The 20463-nt window shown below is 40.7% G+C and overlaps 2 protein-coding genes across 13 annotated transcripts in view; one reads left to right on the top strand and one right to left on the bottom strand.

The window, feature by feature from the left end:
* The window catches only part of KATNAL2 (katanin catalytic subunit A1 like 2), a 183822-nt gene extending 163768 nt beyond the window's left edge, over positions 1-20054 (top strand). For 7 of the 10 annotated variants that reach the window (XM_074383503.1, XM_074383501.1, XM_074383499.1 and 4 more), the window contains one exon: positions 381-1085. In XM_074383503.1, the coding sequence (XP_074239604.1) occupies positions 381-764 (384 nt within the window). In that variant the 3' untranslated portion in view covers positions 765-1085. Of the gene's footprint in view, positions 1-380; positions 6105-19082 lie in introns of those variants that run through there. The other 3 variants (XM_039463584.2, XM_039463585.2, XM_039463586.2) reach the window with 2 other exon arrangements.
* Positions 7810-20463, bottom strand: part of HDHD2 (haloacid dehalogenase like hydrolase domain containing 2) — a 49936-nt gene continuing 37282 nt past the window's right edge. For all 3 annotated transcript variants that reach the window (XM_074383506.1, XM_074383508.1, XM_074383507.1), the window contains exons 5-7: positions 15440-15656; positions 13371-13434; positions 7810-9182 (exon numbers count right to left, since the gene is read on the bottom strand). In XM_074383506.1, coding sequence (XP_074239607.1) covers positions 9079-9182; positions 13371-13434; positions 15440-15656 — 385 coding nt within the window. In that variant the 3' untranslated portion in view covers positions 7810-9078. The remainder of the gene's footprint in view (positions 9183-13370; positions 13435-15439; positions 15657-20463) is intronic.

Genomic DNA, 20463 nt, shown 5'->3' with positions numbered 1-20463 from the left:
ACACCATGTTCTCTGAAGTTCCTAAAAGGCAGGTATGTACTTATTCACAAGAACAAACATACCTACCAAATTTGACCATCCTTGGATTTGAGCACAGGGGCCCTGATAGGCTAACTTGGGCAGTCTGTTCCTTCACAGGCATCTTATAGCATATTTCGATGGTGTTGGAAAGCCATGCCTGCCCAGCTGCTTAGGTTATCCCAAAATGCTAGCAGGGCCTCTTCCTCAAGCAATGTTTATCTGGGAGTCTTTTTAGGGTGTTCCTGGGTGACAGATACAGAATCTACACAGGACTTCTGATACTGGGTCCTGCCTGTAAGAATGTAATGGCCAGGAGCATTCTGCCCACTGGCCAATGGCTGGCTTTGTGGCTGTTTCAGGAGACCGAGGGCTACTCAGGTTCAGACATTAAGCTCGTCTGCAGGGAAGCAGCCATGCGGCCTGTGAGGAAGATCTTCGATGCACTTGAAAATCACCAGTCAGGTATGGTTTGGATCACGGTGAAGGTGTTCTGGGAAATGTGTGTAAATATCCCACTCTCACCAGCAGATGGAGCCTGGTGCCCGTTCCTGGTGCGTCTTTACACTTGCAATGCGTTTTTTTTGGTCAAATCATACCGTATGCACTCAACTCATTCCTTCCTTGGGTGTTCTAATTCAGACCGACTTTGCTCACAGATGATAAACTCCTTAGGGCTCAGGCTTTTATTTCTCTGGCACACTGATGTTGGGCAGGGTCCATTTGAGGCACTATATAAATATTAAATAATACTTTGATAACAATACATTTAAGTCACATTTTTTGTCTGGGCCTTAGGGGCTGACTCAGTTGCACATTAAAGATTTTTTTCCCCAGCCCTCTTTAGTCTTGCCTTTTGCTGCATTAACCATTAAGAATGCTGCATTATGCATTGTCTTGAAAGAAGGTCTATTAGCGTTTCAAGAGCATTGATCACCAAGAGGTCGATTGTTGTGCTGTTACTGTTGTGTTCTTATCCTAGAAAGCAGCAACTTACCAGGGATTCAGCTGGATACAGTAACCACCGCCGACTTTCTGGATGTGCTAACTCACACCAAGCCCTCTGCAAAGAATCTGGCTCAGAGATACTCAGCCTGGCAAAGAGAGTTCGAGTCTGTTTGAAACCACATTCACCCTAACCTGGCCACAAAGGCAACCACAAAGGCTTCCTAGTTTATTAGTGTCCGCAGGAGAAGAACAAAATGATTGGAATGGAAAAGAAAATTATTTTTGAAGACTGGATTAATTTGGGTCACTGTATTCTTTTGAATAGCTGAGATATATTTATTAATTTACTATTACTAATGTCAGCAAAATATTGAGGGTTTCAATTATACACACACACACACACACACACACACACACACACAGGTTATACAATGTAGATTTTTTGACAATTAGACTCCATAAAAGTTTAATGAGCAATTTTCTGTATTGTTGCTCATTTGTAAACTTTTGAAGAAAAAGATGTACTTAGAAAAGTTGTGTTGACCACACACAGTTGGGGCAGCCAAGAAGAAGTGACAGGCACTGCCCAGCTGACAGTCCCAAGGTGGAGGAGGACAGGAGCAGAGAAGGCAATGTAGTCTGTTTCTCATTCTGGACAGTATTCTGAATCTCATCAGCACTCCCTAATTCTGACCCCATCCAGCTCTGTCAGCAGCAAACCCCTCCCAAAGTAGGCCCCACTCAAAAATATCACTGAGCATTTTGATCCTAGAACTAATAGCCGGGGTGACTAGCACACCATCACCACCAGCTGGCAGTTTGACTGTTTTGAGTTCTGGCCCCCAGTACCAGAACTTTTCACTCTTCTCATCTCACATTCGGTGTGCTCTGCCCTTCTCTTTCCATTGCCACAGCTTCTCATCAGATCCAAAGCTTAGGATGGGACACCTGAGATTCTAGAACACTTGTTCCAAGTCTTCCCTGCCTTTAGGCTCTTCCCCACTCAAGGGGTTATAAACAGCTAGAAGCATCTCTCTCAGAAACGCACAATCGGAGGCATCTACTTTCAGTCCTTGATAAATTTTGAAGGCTTCCAGTTAAGTAATGCCACTTCTTTCCCCTACTATTAAGTCACCTACGGGAAATTACCTTTTTTCTTCTTTCTTGCTTTTGTTTTCATCATCCCTGCAGACAGACTCTTCAAGAGAGAAAAACCTTCCAGAAAAAGTGACACTCTGGATAACTAAGTAACCCAAAGGATTTTACGCTTTTAAACAAAACCACTGCATTTTCGGGGGGCATTGATTATTTTGAGATTATCCTCAAATGCCTCTTTAAACATCATTTCATGGAAAATGTCAAATTGAAGACATACCTTATTTAACAAATTGGAAATAAAAGATTTCATCTCAGTACATCCTTAACTTCTTTATGACCATGAGGCACCACACTAGGCAGCATCAGTGACACAAAGCATATAAAGTCCCCAGCCCCCAGGTCATGGATCCATAGTACCCATCTGTGGATCGTTAGGAACTGGGTTGCACAGCAGGAGGGGAGCATTATTGTCTGAGCTCCACCTCCTGTCAGATCAGCGACGGCACTAGATTTTCATAGGACCGTGAACTCTATTATGAACTGTGCATGTGAGGGATCTAGGTTATGCACGCCTTATGAGAATCTAACTAATGTCTACTGCTCTGAGGTGGAACAGTTTCATCCCAAAATAATCCACCCCCCGCCCCCAACTCAGGCCTGGTCCATTGGAAGATTGTCTTCCACGAAACCGTCCCTGGTGCCAAGAAGGTTGAGGATCACTGATCTGGAAGGCTCTCCATTGAATGGCCTCAGACTAATATACTGTCCAAGTTCCAATGTCTTTGTGGTTTTGGGGGTTTGTTCTTGTCAGGCCATCAGCTGACATTTCTTGTAGCTGCTAGTCCATTCGCTTATGGCCATTACCATTATTTCTAATTTCGTAAAATTTCTACTGCCGTTAATTTGCTGTGGTTGGAAAGTTGGTGCTCTATGTGTACCCAAGAGTGCCTGCGTACAGGGACAGGGGAAATGCTTCTGTGGATAGCATGCTTTGTGATGATACATTTGGGTGCTTTCTGCTTACTGCCCGTTCCTGAATGCATTCGGGATTAGTGCAGTTCTGCCATCCCTCACAGCAAATACACTTAACTCTTCTTCCACTTCCAAAACCCCATATGCAGCCTGTGTGCCTGCCACATCTCCACATCCTCCATTCCCGTTAAATACCGCCTAGTCCACGGTTTTAACATTTCTACCTCTATATTCAATCACATATTCAATTCTCCACTCCTTTTTTCCTAAGAAAATTTGTCTTCAAATACTTAGGCATGTGGATGTTTTAGTCATGCATTTACTTTGGTGGCTTTTTGGCTTCTTTTGAGATGGAGTCTTGCTCTGTCACCCAGGCTGGAGTGCAGTGGGGTGATCTCAGCTCACTGCAACTTCCACTTATTGGGTTCAAGCAATTCTCCTGCCTCAGCCTCCTGAGTAGCTGGGACTACAGGTATGTGCCACCACACTCGGCTAATTTTTTGTATTTTTATTAGAAATGGGGTTTCACCATTTTAGTCAGGATGGCCTCGATCTCCTGACCTCTTGATTTGCCCGCCTCAGCCTCCCAAAGTGCTGGGATTACAGGTGTGACTTTTTAATGTTTTATATATTTATTCTTGCTTTGGATGAAATGAAGTGTAGCTCTTTCATCTCTCTGCTCTTTCCTTACCACATATACATGTCTTTCTCCATCATCTCAAAAGTTAAGATTTTAAGTTAACTCAATAATTAGTATCTTTATTAGAACTGTACATTGTTAACTGCAGAGCTGGCCAGTGAATTGGGATTACATTTGCTTTCTTGTTGAGTTTTGTCTTTCCTAGAATTAACACTGACTTGTTTTTCTGTTTGCTTAACTTAGTATCTATATCTATATATTTTTTGACAATATATTTTTAGACCTATCAGGTACCCATCAATATTCTTTTCCAAATGGCCAAACATACCAGATAAACGTTTCACTCCCTCCCTACCCCCTCTGGTCCTGGTGTTCTAAGGGAATGGGGAGCAGAGGACCATGGTAGAACAAGCAGATTTGTACCTAACTCATTTCCAGCCCTGCATCTCACCCCGGCCCATCATCATGCCCACTGTCCCCAAAGCCTTCATTTCCATGGTTCCATTTTTCCAGAGAATAATGGAAAACTTCAATTCTCCTGCCTTGGCTAGAAGTTGGCATCTGACTGCTCAGGGTGGGGAAGTTTCCTGAGGCTCCAACTTATAACCACTTCCTCATTTTCAATCCTGTCTTGTACCTCTCTTCCTCTCTACCCGCTGTCTGCAAGCCTTGAGTCTTTAAGGTTGTTCTACATGATGAATTTTGGCTGTATTTCTTTGCACTGATTTTGATTATCAACATTCCAACCAGTTTCCACCTTTCAGATTATCATACCTTTTCATCCACTGATACCTTCTCTTGTGGGCTGACCCTGTGGGTTTATGTTTTATTCCTTTTACTCTTATTTTGGTGTGGCTTTGAGAAAAAGAGACCAACACATATGACTAACCTACTATGTTTAGTCTCTATGATTATTTTTTAAAGTAGATTAGAAGTGTATGTCTAAGTTTACATAGGAGATTGGCCTGATAGCTGTTGGAGGAAAGTTTATTTTCTTCCCAAGCGGAGGTCACAGCCCAAAGGCCTACAGAAACAAGGAATGTAGTAGCAAATGGAGAAGATGGATGTAAGGCAAAGCAGAGGTGGAGACTGTGGTGAGCCAGAGAGGGCTAGGGACTCTCTGAAAGACAGAGTAATGACTCCGCTCCAGTTGGACATAGAAATCTGGACCTAACGTAGCCAGTTCTTCCCTTCTTCCTAGAAAACCAAGTAGTCGATTTGCATTAGAATCTCCTGATGTTCAGATGCTGGCAATCAAGGTTAGCTATACACCTGTAGAATTCTCATGGCCTGCTCCCACTTACCTTTAAATGCCTTCCTTGGCGGACCACACTTACCTAAAGTAACCACATTCCTGTTGGGCTTATTCATCTCATTCATCAATCTCTCATCGTATTAGGCAGCTGTGTATATATGCATGTACTTCTGTTTGTTCCTCCAAACGTAAGCTCCACACTGGAGTACTTTTTTTTACTGCCATTGAATTAAACATTCTTTAAATTGGCATAGGCCAAAAGCTATCTGAGCACTGTCTGTGACTACTACTCCCATGCATTTTCTTACTGCCTGTGATCTTAGAGGACTTATATAACCATTTTGAACTTGTCAGAGTCCTTTGTATTGTTACATATTTTTATATGTGTTAATTTCCCAACTAAAAGACATGCACCTTAGGAGCCACAGCTGTATTCTCTCCATCTCCCTTATGCTTTACTCACAGGGAACATTAAGTAACTGCTTTTCTTGGGAGCGTCAGCTTAACAAACAGGAGTTGGGCTGTGTATGACATAAAGCACTGGAAAAAGCATTCAAACTGTTTGAAACAAATGATTTCTGGTGCTTTGGCACCCTCATTTCTGCTCCTTAAAGACAGCAACATGACTTGGGATAGGAAGCCTCGATGGCTGGTATAATACAGAAGTCACCAAAAGTCTTGTGCATTTAGACTAAAAAAAGCTTTTGTGACTTATGTCAAATAAACATGATAATGCAAATACAGCCCTCTGCAAACAACTGCTAATATGACAAAAGGATTCTACTGCTCATGGCAGTGTTTTAATGAACTAAATCAGTGTCGTTCTTTAAATTCTCTATTATAGGTGCCCGAGGACTTCAGTTTTATCCTACATGAATACACACTGATCCAAAAACCAATTGAACACAATCAGCGTGGGTGTTTTTAACTTCCCTATCCAACACACTACTGTAAGTTCTAAAATGTGGGACTATGTGTGAAGTGAGACATTATCATTCCATGGGAATTTCTGACATCACAGCTATAGGTAAAGTTTGATGGAGCTGTCACTTAGAATGAGGTGGGTTAGCCCCCTTTTCCTTTCCTAGCCATTACGATTAGCTCTTACAGATGCAGAATGCATGGCAGTTAGAGCTACTGCAACCTGTGGCTGACTTTGGAGGTGTGGTGGAGGGGATGGAACAACCATCTGTCCTCCCCTGGACTCGAGCTCTTGCCCTGATCCACACTCCTGGTTCACAGCAGATGTGGGACACTCAACTCCTGACAATGGATGTTTTCTAACAACCTGTCCAGTCCCAAGGTGTTACATGGTCCCTTTTCTGGCCCAAGGCAGGATTATAATAAAACTGATGCAAACTCCACCCTTGAGGTTAATACCAGAGAGCCCTTGAAATGGGACAGACAGAAAATGAAGCCTTTTAAAAACTTCAGTTACCAAATTTCCTCCACAAGGCCAAGGCAGTCTAGCCAGCTGAGACTACATGGATTGGAATGTTTATAAATAAGATGTTTAGTTATTCTCATGAATTTTACTGTGGGCCAGGTAGTTAGCAAGCCCTATATAATACTTGTTAAATATGTCAAACTAAGATTTTTCAGGGCCCAAAGGGATAAAGTGGAATGGAGGAAAGGAGAGAAGCCATTTCTCCTGGCTGGGTCCATCTTACTCAGGAGACCTTTGCCCTCTTCACTTCCTGGCCCATCAGTGATGTTTGCTTCTTGGCTTTAGGGCTAACCTGTCTCCAGAGCATCTGATTCATTACTTCCAAGTGTTTATTTAATGGGGCCTCCCCTATAGGTAACCTTAAGACAACAAGTTTAAAATGAACATTTTCTCCTGTCCACTCAAAGCTATGCTTTCTAGCCTTACATTCCTATGATAGTTAGTTTTTATTGGTTCAATATCCATCTGAGTGCTTACCTGTGTTGCAGCAGATATAGAAAAGAATGATGCAACTCAAATATAACTGGGTAGCAAAATTAAAAGAAAAATGAGATACAGTCCTGTCTAGAGGGGAGAAGAGCATGTGAAGACCTAGGTACACTTTTAAAGTGCCACATGGACATGAAGGAGGGGATGCCTCACCCCATCCTGCAGTCATGGACATCAGAGGAGAGGAACGTCAAGTTGGATCTTCAGTGTTCTTGAGTAATGTGTATTCTTCTCCTTAGCTCTTCAACTGGAAAGGATCCTTGAGGCAAAATCTTTTTCTTAATATGCTTATTTCCCACCATAATCCAGGCACTCAGTACATAGCAACTAGCAAACATTTGATAATGCTTAGGCCAAGGCATCACTGACCCAGGCATTTAATCAACAGGCCAAAGTTGAAGGCAGCCCACCCACCAGGCACCACAGAGCTCTCTACCTACAGGCTGAGCTCTCTACCCACAGGCTGAGCTCTCTCACTGTGCAGCTTTGCTATGAAGAAGTCTAAATGTAGCACAGAATTTTTTTTTTTTTAATCCTCAGGAAGAGTTTCTCCACTGAGATAAATGTAAAGATAAATTCTACCAACCTTTTTCAGATTGTTAAATGTGGACAGTCCTGCTTCATCATCACCATCATCATCACAATGCAGAGCACTTACCAGGTACCCAATTATATTCTAAGTACTTAACATGTAGTTCATCCATGTAATACACCAACCCTACGTGGCCCATTTTATAGATAAGGAAAAGGCGGCACAAGAGGTGAGGTGACTTGCCCAAGGCCAGAGAGCTAGGTATGTGTGGACCAGGATCCAGAGACTATGTTCTTAACCACTCCACTCATCCTTCTGATTTGGGGTGGTAGTCATACCACATCTGTCTTTTGCACTCTGGGATATATGAGTACTAAGGTGAGGCATTTGCAAAAACAAAAACACAGTGCTCACCAAACTACCATTTATTTAGCTTTGTTCCGTTCCATCCAACACTGCTGATCTCTAAACAAGCATCAAAACCCGAAGCTCATTAACATCAGTGTGAGCTTCAGTAAGGTGAACACTACAGTGATGTACAATTATATCCTAATAATTCAATGCCCAAGAGCCCCGTAAAACAACTGCAAAGGCCCAGGATTATCAGGATATGCAAATGCACTAGGAAAATCATTACCTACTTAGTCCCCTTCATTTAGGTGGGTTTAACATGAGAAGAATAATCCATGCTACAAGACGAGATTTCATTTTACAGCTGTAGTAACCAAGTATATAAAAGCTTGAATCTGTCCCAATAGCTTCCAAAAAATTTTTCCCATAGTGTCAGAGGCAAAAATAATGAAATCTTGCAAATGTACAGTTAATAGGACCCTAGTGGCCACTAACTTCAAAAATGCATGGTCTATAAGACATTAAAGGCTTGATTCTAGTTTCTGCACTGTTCCTGTTAATAACAATGTCTAATTAAAACATCTGTAAAATACTGATAGTTTTAATTTTACATAAAATTTCCAAAACAACTGTTACACAGTATAATAGGTATCTGCAATGAATAGGTTATTAATGGAAATATTATTTTAAATTAAAATCTGGTTCTAAATTTAAATTAGTCATCTCTGGCTAATGAAGAGAAGAAGAAGTCACCCGTGATGGGAAAACAGTAGAAAATTTAGTTTTTAACATCTGTTAAAGCAAATTCACTGTATCACTCGGGCTAAAGGACAATTCACTTTGCTGCTTCTGTCTTCTCCATTTGGCACTTCTGATGGATTTCACAGTTGAACTCAGAACTATGGCCTAATGCACCTTTTAATACATTATTTTATAACTTAAAAACCACTGCTCAACTTTATTCACAGTCTGAATTCCTCCCTCCCTGTTTTCCAGTGAGGAGACAGCAGAGAACACTCTTCCCTGTGGTAGCTTCTCCCTCTCAGCCCCACCTAACCTGATGAATATTTTAAAAGGAATGCCACAAAATCTCAGCTTTCCCTTTCTTTGGGTCTCATCTTCAGTTACAAAATAAAAGGGATTAGCACGGCTTACTGGCGGGCTGCAATTCAATACCTTTCTTTCTAATTAACGCACAATAAAGGAGGGTTAAAAAGCGATCAGCACTAACTGGTATGTGTCTACCGATGCTGGCACTGAGTTGGTAAGGGAGTCATTCCAGACAATAAGAAGCTGCGTTTCGTGTTGCTTCAGAAGCACACAGTGCTTCACAGTAGGTGCTGCAGAATGTGGTCCACAGCATGAGGGAAACTCTCACAAGTTAAGTAAGGAGGTGGATTAATTTTTTCTTCATCTGCTGCTCGGTATTTCCCTGAAATGAAAGTAAAGCCAGTAAACACAGGCTACCACCAAAATGCTGAATTAATCACACCCCATGAGCACCTGTCTCATCACAGAACCACCCTTACAATTATGAGAGAATCAGGGGCCACACATCTCTCAAATCACCTTTTACTGTGGCTTCAGGAAGTAAAATAAGGCAATTCAAAGAAATGTCACATTCAGCCTTTCCCCAGGCCCTCTGGTCATTCACAATGGACTACCACAGGTATTGGGTCATCTGACAGCTAAGGTTCCCTTCACATATCCACAGCTGATGAAATAATTTTCTTTCCCCCACCCTCAGCCCCAAAGATAGATTGGTGATTAAATCAATGCTTTAAAATAGAAGCCCAGACCCCAGAAAGCAGAGGACTCATCTTCTCCCAATGGCAACTGGGAATAGGATGTGCTGCTGCCACGCACAGATCCAGGGAGCCTGGCAGATGAGAGCGCCCCGGGGTGGGGTGGGAAAGAGTGATAGATGCTCACAGGCCTGGGGCCAGGCAGGCCACCTGGCAGGCATAAAGCAGCAGGCTCATTGCCTGACTCTCCTCAACCCTGGAATTCAAGATGGCCTGCTGTTCCTAGCACCTGGCACAAAATTTAACACCCCAACACAGCAGAGTAACCATTCCACAGTGGTCACAAAGAGCTTTTACAAACGTAAGTCAGAAGGTGCATGGTTCCTATTTAAAGACCCTTTAATGGGTGCCAGTGCCCTTCACAAAGAATACAAAATCTCTACTGCTGTTTACCATGCCCTTTGTCATGCAGCCCCAGCAACCCTCTCACCTAAGCATGTGCTACTGGCTCACCAGGCTGCAGTCCCAGGCTGGACCTGGCTCTTCTGAGGGCCTTCGTACCTGCCATTCCCTTGGCATTCACATTCCATTCTTCTCACCTGACTACCTCCTTCATGCTTCAGGTCAGATCCCACATTCCCATACAAACTAAATCCCCTCCCTGTTATTCACCTTGTTCTTTGCCTCCACAACATTTACAACAATTTGTAATTATGCATTTATTTGTTTAACATCTGTCTCTCATTTAAGAAGACTAACTTCTTTGAGAGCGGGGACTATACCTATTACACATCCCACTGTATTCCAAGTACCCAATATAGTGACTAGCACATAGTAACCATCCTGTAAGTATCTTTTTAAAAAATGAATGGAGAGAAGAAGAGATGGGAGGGAGGGAGGAAATGGCAGAACACAGCTCCTGCCCTGTAGCTACCAGGGCTGCCTCTGCCCTTCACCTTTCTCCTTGCTCTCTCATCCCTTTGTGGTCTCTGTTGTTGATTCTTCTGCTTTTCCCAGTTTTCTCTGCCTAAACTCAGCTCTTTCAGTAACAGACCCACTGTTTTCTACAACTGCTTCTTTAAGAGGCTTTGCCGGACAAACACAAAGCCTGAAAACCCCTCTTTTCCACATCTTTGCATCATGGTGGAGATGCTTCCTGTCTGATCTTACTGATTATAACTTCTTACAGGAAGGAAGCCAGCATCAAATGTACCAAGGTAATTAATATACACCTCACTCTTGTTAGCACCCTCAAGGCACCTGTCCATAGTATGGTCCCCACAGCAAACTCTACTGCCAGCTTTCTTCTCAAGCTTTAAGTATAAACTCCTTTGCAAGGTTTCTATTTGGTCTCACAGGTAAGTTAATGACTAAATATTAGTATATGACTTACTTTCTAGATCCAGTGGTCTAAGAGACAAATAAATAAGCTTCCTGGCTGTGGAGTTAAAAGCTTCTGCTTAGTCTGGCTCTGCAAGTGGGGTTTCTACAAAGTACAAATTGACAAAAGTGGCTGAGGTGTATGTTCTAGTTCCTGCACCTAGCACTGTGCTTGGCACACAGCAGGGGCCCAGTAACGTTCGCTGAGTGAATGAAGCAGCCTTCACTGCTCATGGCTGACTCACTGCAGCTGCCTGTGCTTTCATGGATGGATAAATGATGAATGAAGGGAGAAAACAGGATGCTATGTTAATGATACATGAAGGCAAAGAAAGATCCTATTTTTTTTTTCTAGATGACTGTTTCATAAGTTAAACAGAAATAAATTCTGGTTAGGACTAGTCAAAAATCGTTACTAACAAATAACTGAGCAAATGTATACTGAGGATCTACCTTGTGCTACCCCTTAAGAAACAAAATTGCTCAAGATGATTCACAAAAAGCACTTGTTATTGAATATGAATTAAAATATTTAAGGTAATTTTCAACAATGGGAAGCCTAGCACTTGTCCACTGAACTGAGTTAAAATTTATCAATGGGGCTGGCTGTTCCACATGTTTTTTAGAACAGTAGGGTTATTCATGACTTTTCTGACCAAAGATCAAAGGTACAGATATGCCTGTTTCCGTGAGCCATAATTAGTTGATTTACTAATTACACATTTTAGACTTGATTGTGTTATGCTGATTGCTTCTCAAGACTAAAATGATGCCTGTGAAAGGCTGGTCACAACCAAATGCCAGTCAGAAAATACAACAGAGCCAGTGGAGACCAGTCAGGGGGGCTGGGCCCATCAAGACACTGGCAAAAATACCATTTTGAAGCTTAGTGTAAATCCTTAATTACATGAGCTAAAAAAGAAAGAAAGAAAGAAAGAAAACGTTCATGGGAATAATACACAAGTAAAAATAGTTATCTAAGGATTTCTTCAATAACCAGAAAATAAAAGTGGAAAAGGCAGGAATCTGAAACAAAGAGACATGAAGGTTGATGAGTGTCGCTACTTTTCCAGATTTTAATTCATTCTTCCTCTTTTCTACTTACATCACAGGGTTTGTTATGTTCCTGGGAAGGTGGTCATTGTGACTGAGACATTTGAACAAACCTACTGTGTTAATTCTAGTGACTGGTTATCTGTTCACTTCAGGCCCCAGGAACAAGCAGACAGTGCTTTCACTCTTTGTACAGGCCTTTCCACATACTTCTTATTCAATTGTAGCTCCACCTACATTTCTTGTTTCTATTTGAAATTCAAAACAGATTTCATGCAACCACATTTTCTTGAACACACATCACAGTCACTTTTTCTAAAAAATTTCCCAGTGGTAACTCTTCTTTGACTTTATGTTTAAATATTTCCTTCTGTAAACAGCCTACTAAATAGTTTTACTACTATGATATGAAACCAGGCAAATGAGCTCACAGAGACATTATGGAACCACTTATCTGTTATTTGATTTATAAGAGTCTGATAACAATTCTTGGACAAGATTTCTGGCTGTCATATGCTGTTAATTCCAAATGCAGCAGGTGCCATTTGAGGGGCAGCATGCAGGGGAAGAAGGGCTTTTCATTATAACAGTAACAGCTCATTAAGTTCCCAATGCAATAATATTCAGCCCTACTCACAGATCTTATGCCTGTTCTTTCCTTACCTCGAAAGAACTTTATGATCACACTCTACACAGGATCATAAACTAGGAGGGCGAGAAGGGACCAGACCAATCCCATCATTTTTACGGGGCCTGAAAAGGGGAAGAGCCTTGACCCAAGTCTCACACAGCTAGTTAGTGCAGAGCTGAGACCAGCACCCAAGGCACTTAACCAGTCTATGGTAGTCATAATACCGCATTAGTGAATCCTTCCCAATAACGTCTTTCCTTTTTCTTAAATTTATTTGCGATATCATATAGAGTAGACCTAATTGTGGTGGAGGAAATAATTCCTAACCTTTTGCTCACTACAAACAACAAATAAAGAGAAAAAAGTTTTTTGAGTATTTTTGTAAAAGTTCAAACATTCACACAAAGGATCAGATTACTTAGCTGGCCAGTTCCTAAAGAGATCAGTATCATAGTCATATGGCCAGCAAGAAAATAAAAGGTATTTTTACAGAGCACCACAATCCATGGTCCTTTGCTCCATTCCTCTGTGGTGAATTGTACATCCAGGAAATCATATAAATGCTGTCAACCATGAATGGTTATCTCTAGGAAGGTGTTAAAATACCTCTGAGCCCTGATCTTCCTCACTTTGTACAGCACAGGCCCCTCCCCACTTGTTTCCTATAATCTTAAGCCATTTTATTTTTGCTTTGTGGAAGAAAGAGAACAAAAGTGCCCAGGGCTCTGCCATTTCTGCAAAGATTGTTCTTTAAGCAACTGTGTATTCTACTATCCTGTTTTAGAAAACGCTTTATACAGAAGATACATACCGGTCTTTACTAAGATGCCCAGCATGCCAGCATCCTGAGCCCCACCAACATCATCCCTGCAATCCTAGAAAAGCATAAAGGAAGTATTTAGTCCGATGTCTTCAGTAAACTAGCCAACAAATCTTACCAACTGATTTATTAGCCTAGGATGTCCAACTGTAATGCCATTTTTTTTTAATTAAAATAAAAAAGAGAAGATGTGAAAGGTGAATCCATACATAGTACTCTAAGGAAGCATTCCAAGTTTGGAAAGGGAAGTATCTCAGAAGTGGAAGGTATACAATAGAGTAGTAATCCTGGTAACCAAACAGACACAGCAGAGTTACGATTCTCCATCTTTGCCACATCTACATCTATTTATCTCCCTGTTAAACAGATCATGGAGAAACGCATTTTATCCATTTGGCAGTAAATAATCCAACTGCAGACAGTGCATGAGCTACACTCAGAAGATAGCTTTTCTGTGGACCATGTAGTATATTATCCTCACTTTTCATCCCATTGTCGTAACAGGTAGCATCAAGTTAAATCCAGACACTTGGACTCTGACTGTCTGATGTCCATTTCACACTTGGGAATAACAGATCTGTCTGAAAAAGAAGCTCCTTTTTCTAGTTATTATTCAAGAGAAGGATAAATATACTTGGTTAACTGTGATGATGAATGCAAGGTAACTAAAATTCCAAGGACTGAAAGAAACATCAAAAAAATTAATCTCGCCACCTCATGTCTATAAGCAGGATTGATTGTTCAGCAACAGCCCTTGAAAATGAGTTTCAGAATGTCAAAATCCTCATTCAAGGTCCAACTTCAAACCTTTCCTGTTACAGCTAAACTTGTCCTGTTGAAGAACAGAGAGGGCCAGAAGAGTAAGGGAGATGGGAAAAAGTGAAGGTGGAAAAAGAAGTGGGGGAACTACCACTTTCCTGGATAACCAACAATCCTCCATGCAGCTGAACACAGCTGCTGCATCCCTTCCCACCTCTCATCCTGTCCCAGGGCGCACATCTCCTGGGATAAAGGATTCTGAAGTCTCCAGCTCAAATAACCACTTCTTTAGACACATTTAAGGCAGCTAAAGGCTTGCCAAGAGAAACACATGTGACTAAAAATGACTAAAAAGATAGTTTCTCAAAATACTAGTGAGCGCAGTGATTATCCTATTTAATTTTAAGTGAATGATTATAAAAACAGAAGATAAAATCAGGAAGACTGTGATACATTTCCACCATCACAAGTTAGACAGCTAGGGAGGGAGTCCTGAACTCAAGTTCTACTTCCGACTGTGCTAATTAGCTATGGGAATTCAGGGTTAGAGATTCACCTCTTTGGGCTTCAGTTTCCCAGTCTATAAAACGAGAGTTTTGGACCAGAAATCTGTGATGATCCCTCCCAGCTTCATGTTTTTATTTAAAAACTGAAATATAATCCTGGCCACCAACTTACCATGTGGCAGTGTGCCTTTCAGCTCTTTTCCCATCATGACATACATGGGAAGTGCATTTGCCTAGTACACTGGGGTAAACTGACAAGGTGCTCAAGGCCACAGGTGACCAGCCAGGGCCTCTAATCAATTCAGGCTCAGCCCTGCCACTCACAGGGCTAAGGTGATCAATATCTTTAGCTATTTGTGGCACACATATAGAGAAGTTCTTCCATAAAGCATGTAAGAGAAAAAACAGTAGTGGCAGAATTCTTTGGTATAGGTTCTCATTTGTGTAGAGGTTTTCCTCAAAAAGACATTTAGGAATTCAGTTGACTTGTAATAAATGGTTTTTTGAATTATATATATATATAAATATATTTATACATATTTTCAGAGTTAACTATATATATATGTATGTATAACACACAAATCTCCCATTACACTATGAAGAAATGTCAGGAATAATAAAAATTTCAGTTCTTCAGAAGAATACCACTGACAGGAAACCTCGTTTTATAGGTAGCCATTTACACTGTCTACATTGTCTGTAACAGAATGTCCCCTTCCCTAAAGCAGTGTTTCCAAGCTGGCTCTCCCAGCATGGCAGGTGAGCCGGGAGCACCTCCTGGGTTCTTCTACTTACATCTCCTATCATGACCGCCTCCTCAGGTTCACAGCCAGTGCTCCGCAATGCTTCCAAAAAGAATGTCTTCTCTGGTTTTCCCACGACTGTGGCTTTGGTGTCTGTGGCATACTCTAAAGCAGTCACAAATGGTCCAGGCCCCAGGGCTAAGCCATCTTTCCTCTTGTAATACCTGGCTTTGTGGATTGCTATCAGAGGTGCTCCATCCAGGAGTAACCTAGAGAGAACAACAAAAGAAAACTAGCTGAAAGCAAGGCTTTTATGTCTGGAATGAATGTTAGACTTACAAAGTGGCTTTATTCACACCCACAGAAACAAATAGTTTCTTATCAACTTTTAATGGCTTGCTATCTTCTAATGAATTCAAAAAGAACTGCTGGGAATTACACTAAAGAAAGGTGATAGATTATTAAATTTGGGATTGCTTCAACCTTTTACCTTTAGTGGTTTCAGACACTTTACCCAAATCACCAGGGAAAGAGAATTAAAGAGAACTAAAGCAAGTAAGACACTCAAGGGAAGAAGCTTAACTTAATGAGACAAGTTGTTTCAACCTTCCCCAATGGTAGGCAGGAGGCTCCTGAGCCTTTTACAATACTACACAAGTGTTGCTGCAGTGACATATTAAGTTAACTCCTAAAATATCTGGACTCCTGTTTCCTCTACTCCAAAATTTAAGTTTCTTTTTAATTCAGAAATTTTTAATGAAGTGTTTCACAAAGAGTTTCTACTTGCACTTTTCCTTCTTTTACCTTTTGACTGCTTTCAACATTATTTTGCAAATCAGGCCATCTTCCCTTCCTTTATCCTGATATAGGACAAACAATACTCTCACATCGAACAAAAGGACATAAAGAGTTTTCCCATTGTTTTGATAAGCAAATTCTACATATAGCTAAGAATCATCATTAATGACTCAGGCAAAACAATAAAACAAGTCAAAAAGTTTAATATTCATTTTCCAGCACCCAACCTAAAACAACTGCCATCCATCACAATCATACAGCCTTCAGTCATATGACAGAAGTATGCACGTGTTATCATCTAATGGCACGCGGGACATGATATATTTCTTAAACTGCTTTTAACCAATGTAGTAATTGATCTCACTAGCTTAATTTACTTTAAGTCACATGCTTGGTTAAAATATTTAGTATGTCCATCAAGGAAGAATTCATCATATCTTGCCCTTCACAATTATGAGTAATTAAGCGCTCAACTATGAAACTGTTAAATTATTTTTGTCAGTGGGCATGGAAATGCCTTCCTGCGGGAGATGCAGAATTCAGACATTTATGATTAAATATTTTATTAAGTAAAAACCAATACTATTAGAGGGCCTTACTGTTAGTTACTACAAATTGCTCACAGCACTGGACAGATCCTTCAAATTTATTCACTAATATTAATACAAATTTATTTCTTAAAGCTTCTCTTGAAACACAACTATTAGGAAACCTAGCAAAGCCATTCTGTTGGCCTTAAAGACCTACAGCTGACAGCAATGAGTTACTAACAGGTGACTTATCTATCTCCTCTCCTGTCACCCCACCCCCAAGCCCACTTATTTGCTACTCTACCACGGAACTGGAATTCTTTATGCAACAGACCTCAAAATTGCTTTCCACTTATATAGCTAAACTGAAAACTCATTTGATTTAGCTTTGTTAATATTTTATTATATATTAACTGGGGATAAGACTTATCAGCTTGATTGATGTGTGTACTTAATTCCCAGGCAGTACTTTAGTGCCTTCCCTGGAAGAGCTGAAACTGTGGGTTCCTCTACACTTCTCTAAATGGGAGCTGGTTCTTCATGAGGCTAGAGAAGATGTACATCTCTCAGGGAAGCAGTTCTTCCTTCTAACCTGTTCTTCTCTGCAAAGCATAAGTTTTATTGGATCTTTGAACAGCCAAGGCATACTGAGGATGGACTGAAAAGTAAATGTTTTCTAGGACACAGATTAAAAGATATTTTATAGTTAAAACATTTTTTTAAATATAAAATAGAGCCACCCCAATACTTGGAGTATTTTTGTACTTACTAGACTGGCAACAAAAGGTTGGCTGTGACTATGGCTTGTCCCCCCAAAAATTCATGTGTTGAGAAATTAATTCCCAAGGCAACAGTGTTGAGAGGGAGGACCTTTAAGAAGTGACTAGGTCATGAGAATTCTACCCTTACTCAGAAAGTGGGTTAGTTATTGCAAAGTGGGTTCCTGATCAAAAGGATGAGTTTGGCCCCTTCCCTCTCTTGCGTGCGTGCTCTCTTGACCTTCTGCCTTCTACCACAGGATGATGCAGCAGAAAGGCTTTCCCCCGGTGCAGGACCTTCAACCTTGGACTTCCCAGCCTCCGGAACTATAAGAAATAACTCTGTTCTTTAAAAATTACCTGGTCTGAGATATTGTTATAGCAGCACAAAATAGAAAAATATAGTTGTTTTTAATACAGAGATAATATGTCAGCAGGAAATCTGAAAATTTTCTAACTCTAAGCAAGTCAAAGGCCAGGCATGGTGGCTCATGCCTGTAATCCCGGCACTCTGGGATACCAAGGTAGGAGGCTCACTTGAGGCCAGGATTCCAGACCAGTCTGAGAGACTCCATCTCTAAAAATAATATCTATGTAATTATTATAAGAAATAATTATGTGACTTACTTTATTGTGATACTCATTTTATTGCAGTGGTCTGCAACCAAATCCAAAATATCTCATAGACACGCCTGTATTTGGAAGAATGCTAGACTGGTTTTTTGGGTTTTCGGTTTTTGCTTCTAGAGCAAGTCACATAATTATTTCTTATAATAATTACATATTATATATATAATTGTTTTTTAAAGGCACAAAGAAGGCCTAATTCTAAAATTTCTGGCTATAAATTCCACGTACGTGAATAAATAAACTGTAAAAAAAATCCTAGCCAGGGAGCAGGGCTACCATATAAAAATCTCAGGCAGGGCAGCAAGAGAAAGCTGAAGGGATGATTTAAATTTAGAGCCACATGATTTCTCGAAGACCTAGAACCAGAAATACCATTTGACCCAGTAATCCCATTACTGGGTATATACCCAAAGGAATATAGATCATTCTATTATACAGATACATGCATGCATATGTTCACTGTAGCACTAGTCACAATAGCAAAGACATGAAATCAACCCAAATGCCCATCAATGACAGACTGGATAAAGAAAATGTGGTACATATACACCATGGAATACTATGCAGCCATAAAAAGGAACAAGGTCATGCCTTTTGTAGGGACATGGATGGAGCTAGAAGCCATTATCCTCTGCAAACTAACAAAGGAACAGAAAACCAAACAGTAAATGTTCTCACTTATAAGTGGAAGCTGAACAATGAGAACACATGGACACAGGGAGGGGAACAACACACACTCAGGCCTGTCAGGAGTGTTGGGTAGGGAGAGCATCAGGAAAAATAGCTAATCCCTGCTGGGCTTAATACCTAGGTGATGGGTTGACATGTGCAGCAAGTCACAATGGCACACGTTTCCCTGTTTAACAAACCTGCACATCCTGCACATGTACCCCAGAATTAAAAAAAAAAAAAAAGAGTCACAGAGTATTACTGAAAGAGATCCAAAGGAACATCAAGTCCAATGTGCCCTACTTTGCAGATGAGATCATCTGAGATGCTGGCACCAATCAAGGAGAGCTAGAACCAGTGCTGGAACCCGGAACCTGAAAACACATCTGGCATTCTTCTAAATACAGGCATGTCTATGAGACATCTTGGATTCAGCTACAGACCACTGCAATAAAGCAAGTATTACAATAAAGTGAGTCACATTAATTTTTTGGTTTTCCATAGTCTGTGAGTATGCAACAGCATTGTGTCTAAAAAAATAAACATATGTTAATTTAAAAATACTTTATTGCTAAAAAGGCTAACAATCATCTGAGACTTCAGGGAGTCATAAGCTTTTTGCAGGTAGAAGGTCTTGCCTCGATGTTGATGGCTGCCAACAGATCAGGGTGGTAGTCACTGAAGGCTGAGTCACTGTGGCAATGTCTCAAACTAATGAAGTCTGCTGCATCAATTTAATCTTCATGAAAGAATTCTCTGTAATAGGTGATGTTGTTTGACAGTTATTTTACCCATGACAGAATCTCTTTCAAAATTGTGAGCCAATCCTCTCAAGCCCTACTGCTGCTTTATCAGTTAAGTTTATATAATAGTCTACATCTTTTGTTATTTTAACAATGTTCAAAGCATCTTCACCAGAAGTAGATTCCATCTCAAGAAATTACTTTCTTTGCTCATCCAAAAGAAGCAACTCCTCATCCATTCACGCTTTATCATGAGATCGCAGCAATTCAGTCACATCTTCAGGCTCTACTTCTAATTCTAGTTATTTTGCTATTTCCACCATGTCTGCAGTTAATTCCTTCACTGAAGTCTTGAACCCCTCAAAGTTATCCACGAGGGTTAAAATCAACTTCTTTCAAGCTCCTGTTAATGTTGACATTTTGACCTCCTTTCATGAATCATGAATGTTCTTAATGGCATCTAGAATGATAAATCCTTTCTGGAAGGTTTTCAATTTTCTTTGCTCAGATCCATCACAGGAAATCATTATCTATGGCAGCTATGGTCTTAGAAAATATGTATTTTTAAATAGTAAGACTTGAAAGTCAAATGACTCCCTGATCCGAGGGTGGCAGAATGGGTGTTGTGTGAACAGGCATGCAAACAACATTGATCTCCTGGCACATCTCCAACAAAGCTCTTGGGTGACCAGGTGCTTTGTCAATAAGCAGTATTATTTTGAAAGTAATCTATTTTTCTGATTAGTAGGTCTCAACAGTGGGCTTAGAACATTCAATAAACCATGATGTCAACAGATGTGCTGTCACTCAGGCTTTGTTACTCTACTTATAGAACACAGGCTTTAACTTAAAGTCACCAGCTGCATTAGACCCTAACAAGAGTCTGCTTTTCCTTTGAAGCCACTGACTTTCTCCTCTCTAGCTATGAAAGTCCTAGGTGGCATCTTT

Source organism: Saimiri boliviensis, chromosome 13 (assembly GCF_048565385.1).
Source record: "Saimiri boliviensis isolate mSaiBol1 chromosome 13, mSaiBol1.pri, whole genome shotgun sequence".
Taxonomy (NCBI): domain Eukaryota; kingdom Metazoa; phylum Chordata; class Mammalia; order Primates; family Cebidae; genus Saimiri; species Saimiri boliviensis.
The sequence above is the reverse complement of the archived record's forward strand: the minus strand, read 5'-3'. Positions and strand labels throughout refer to the sequence as shown.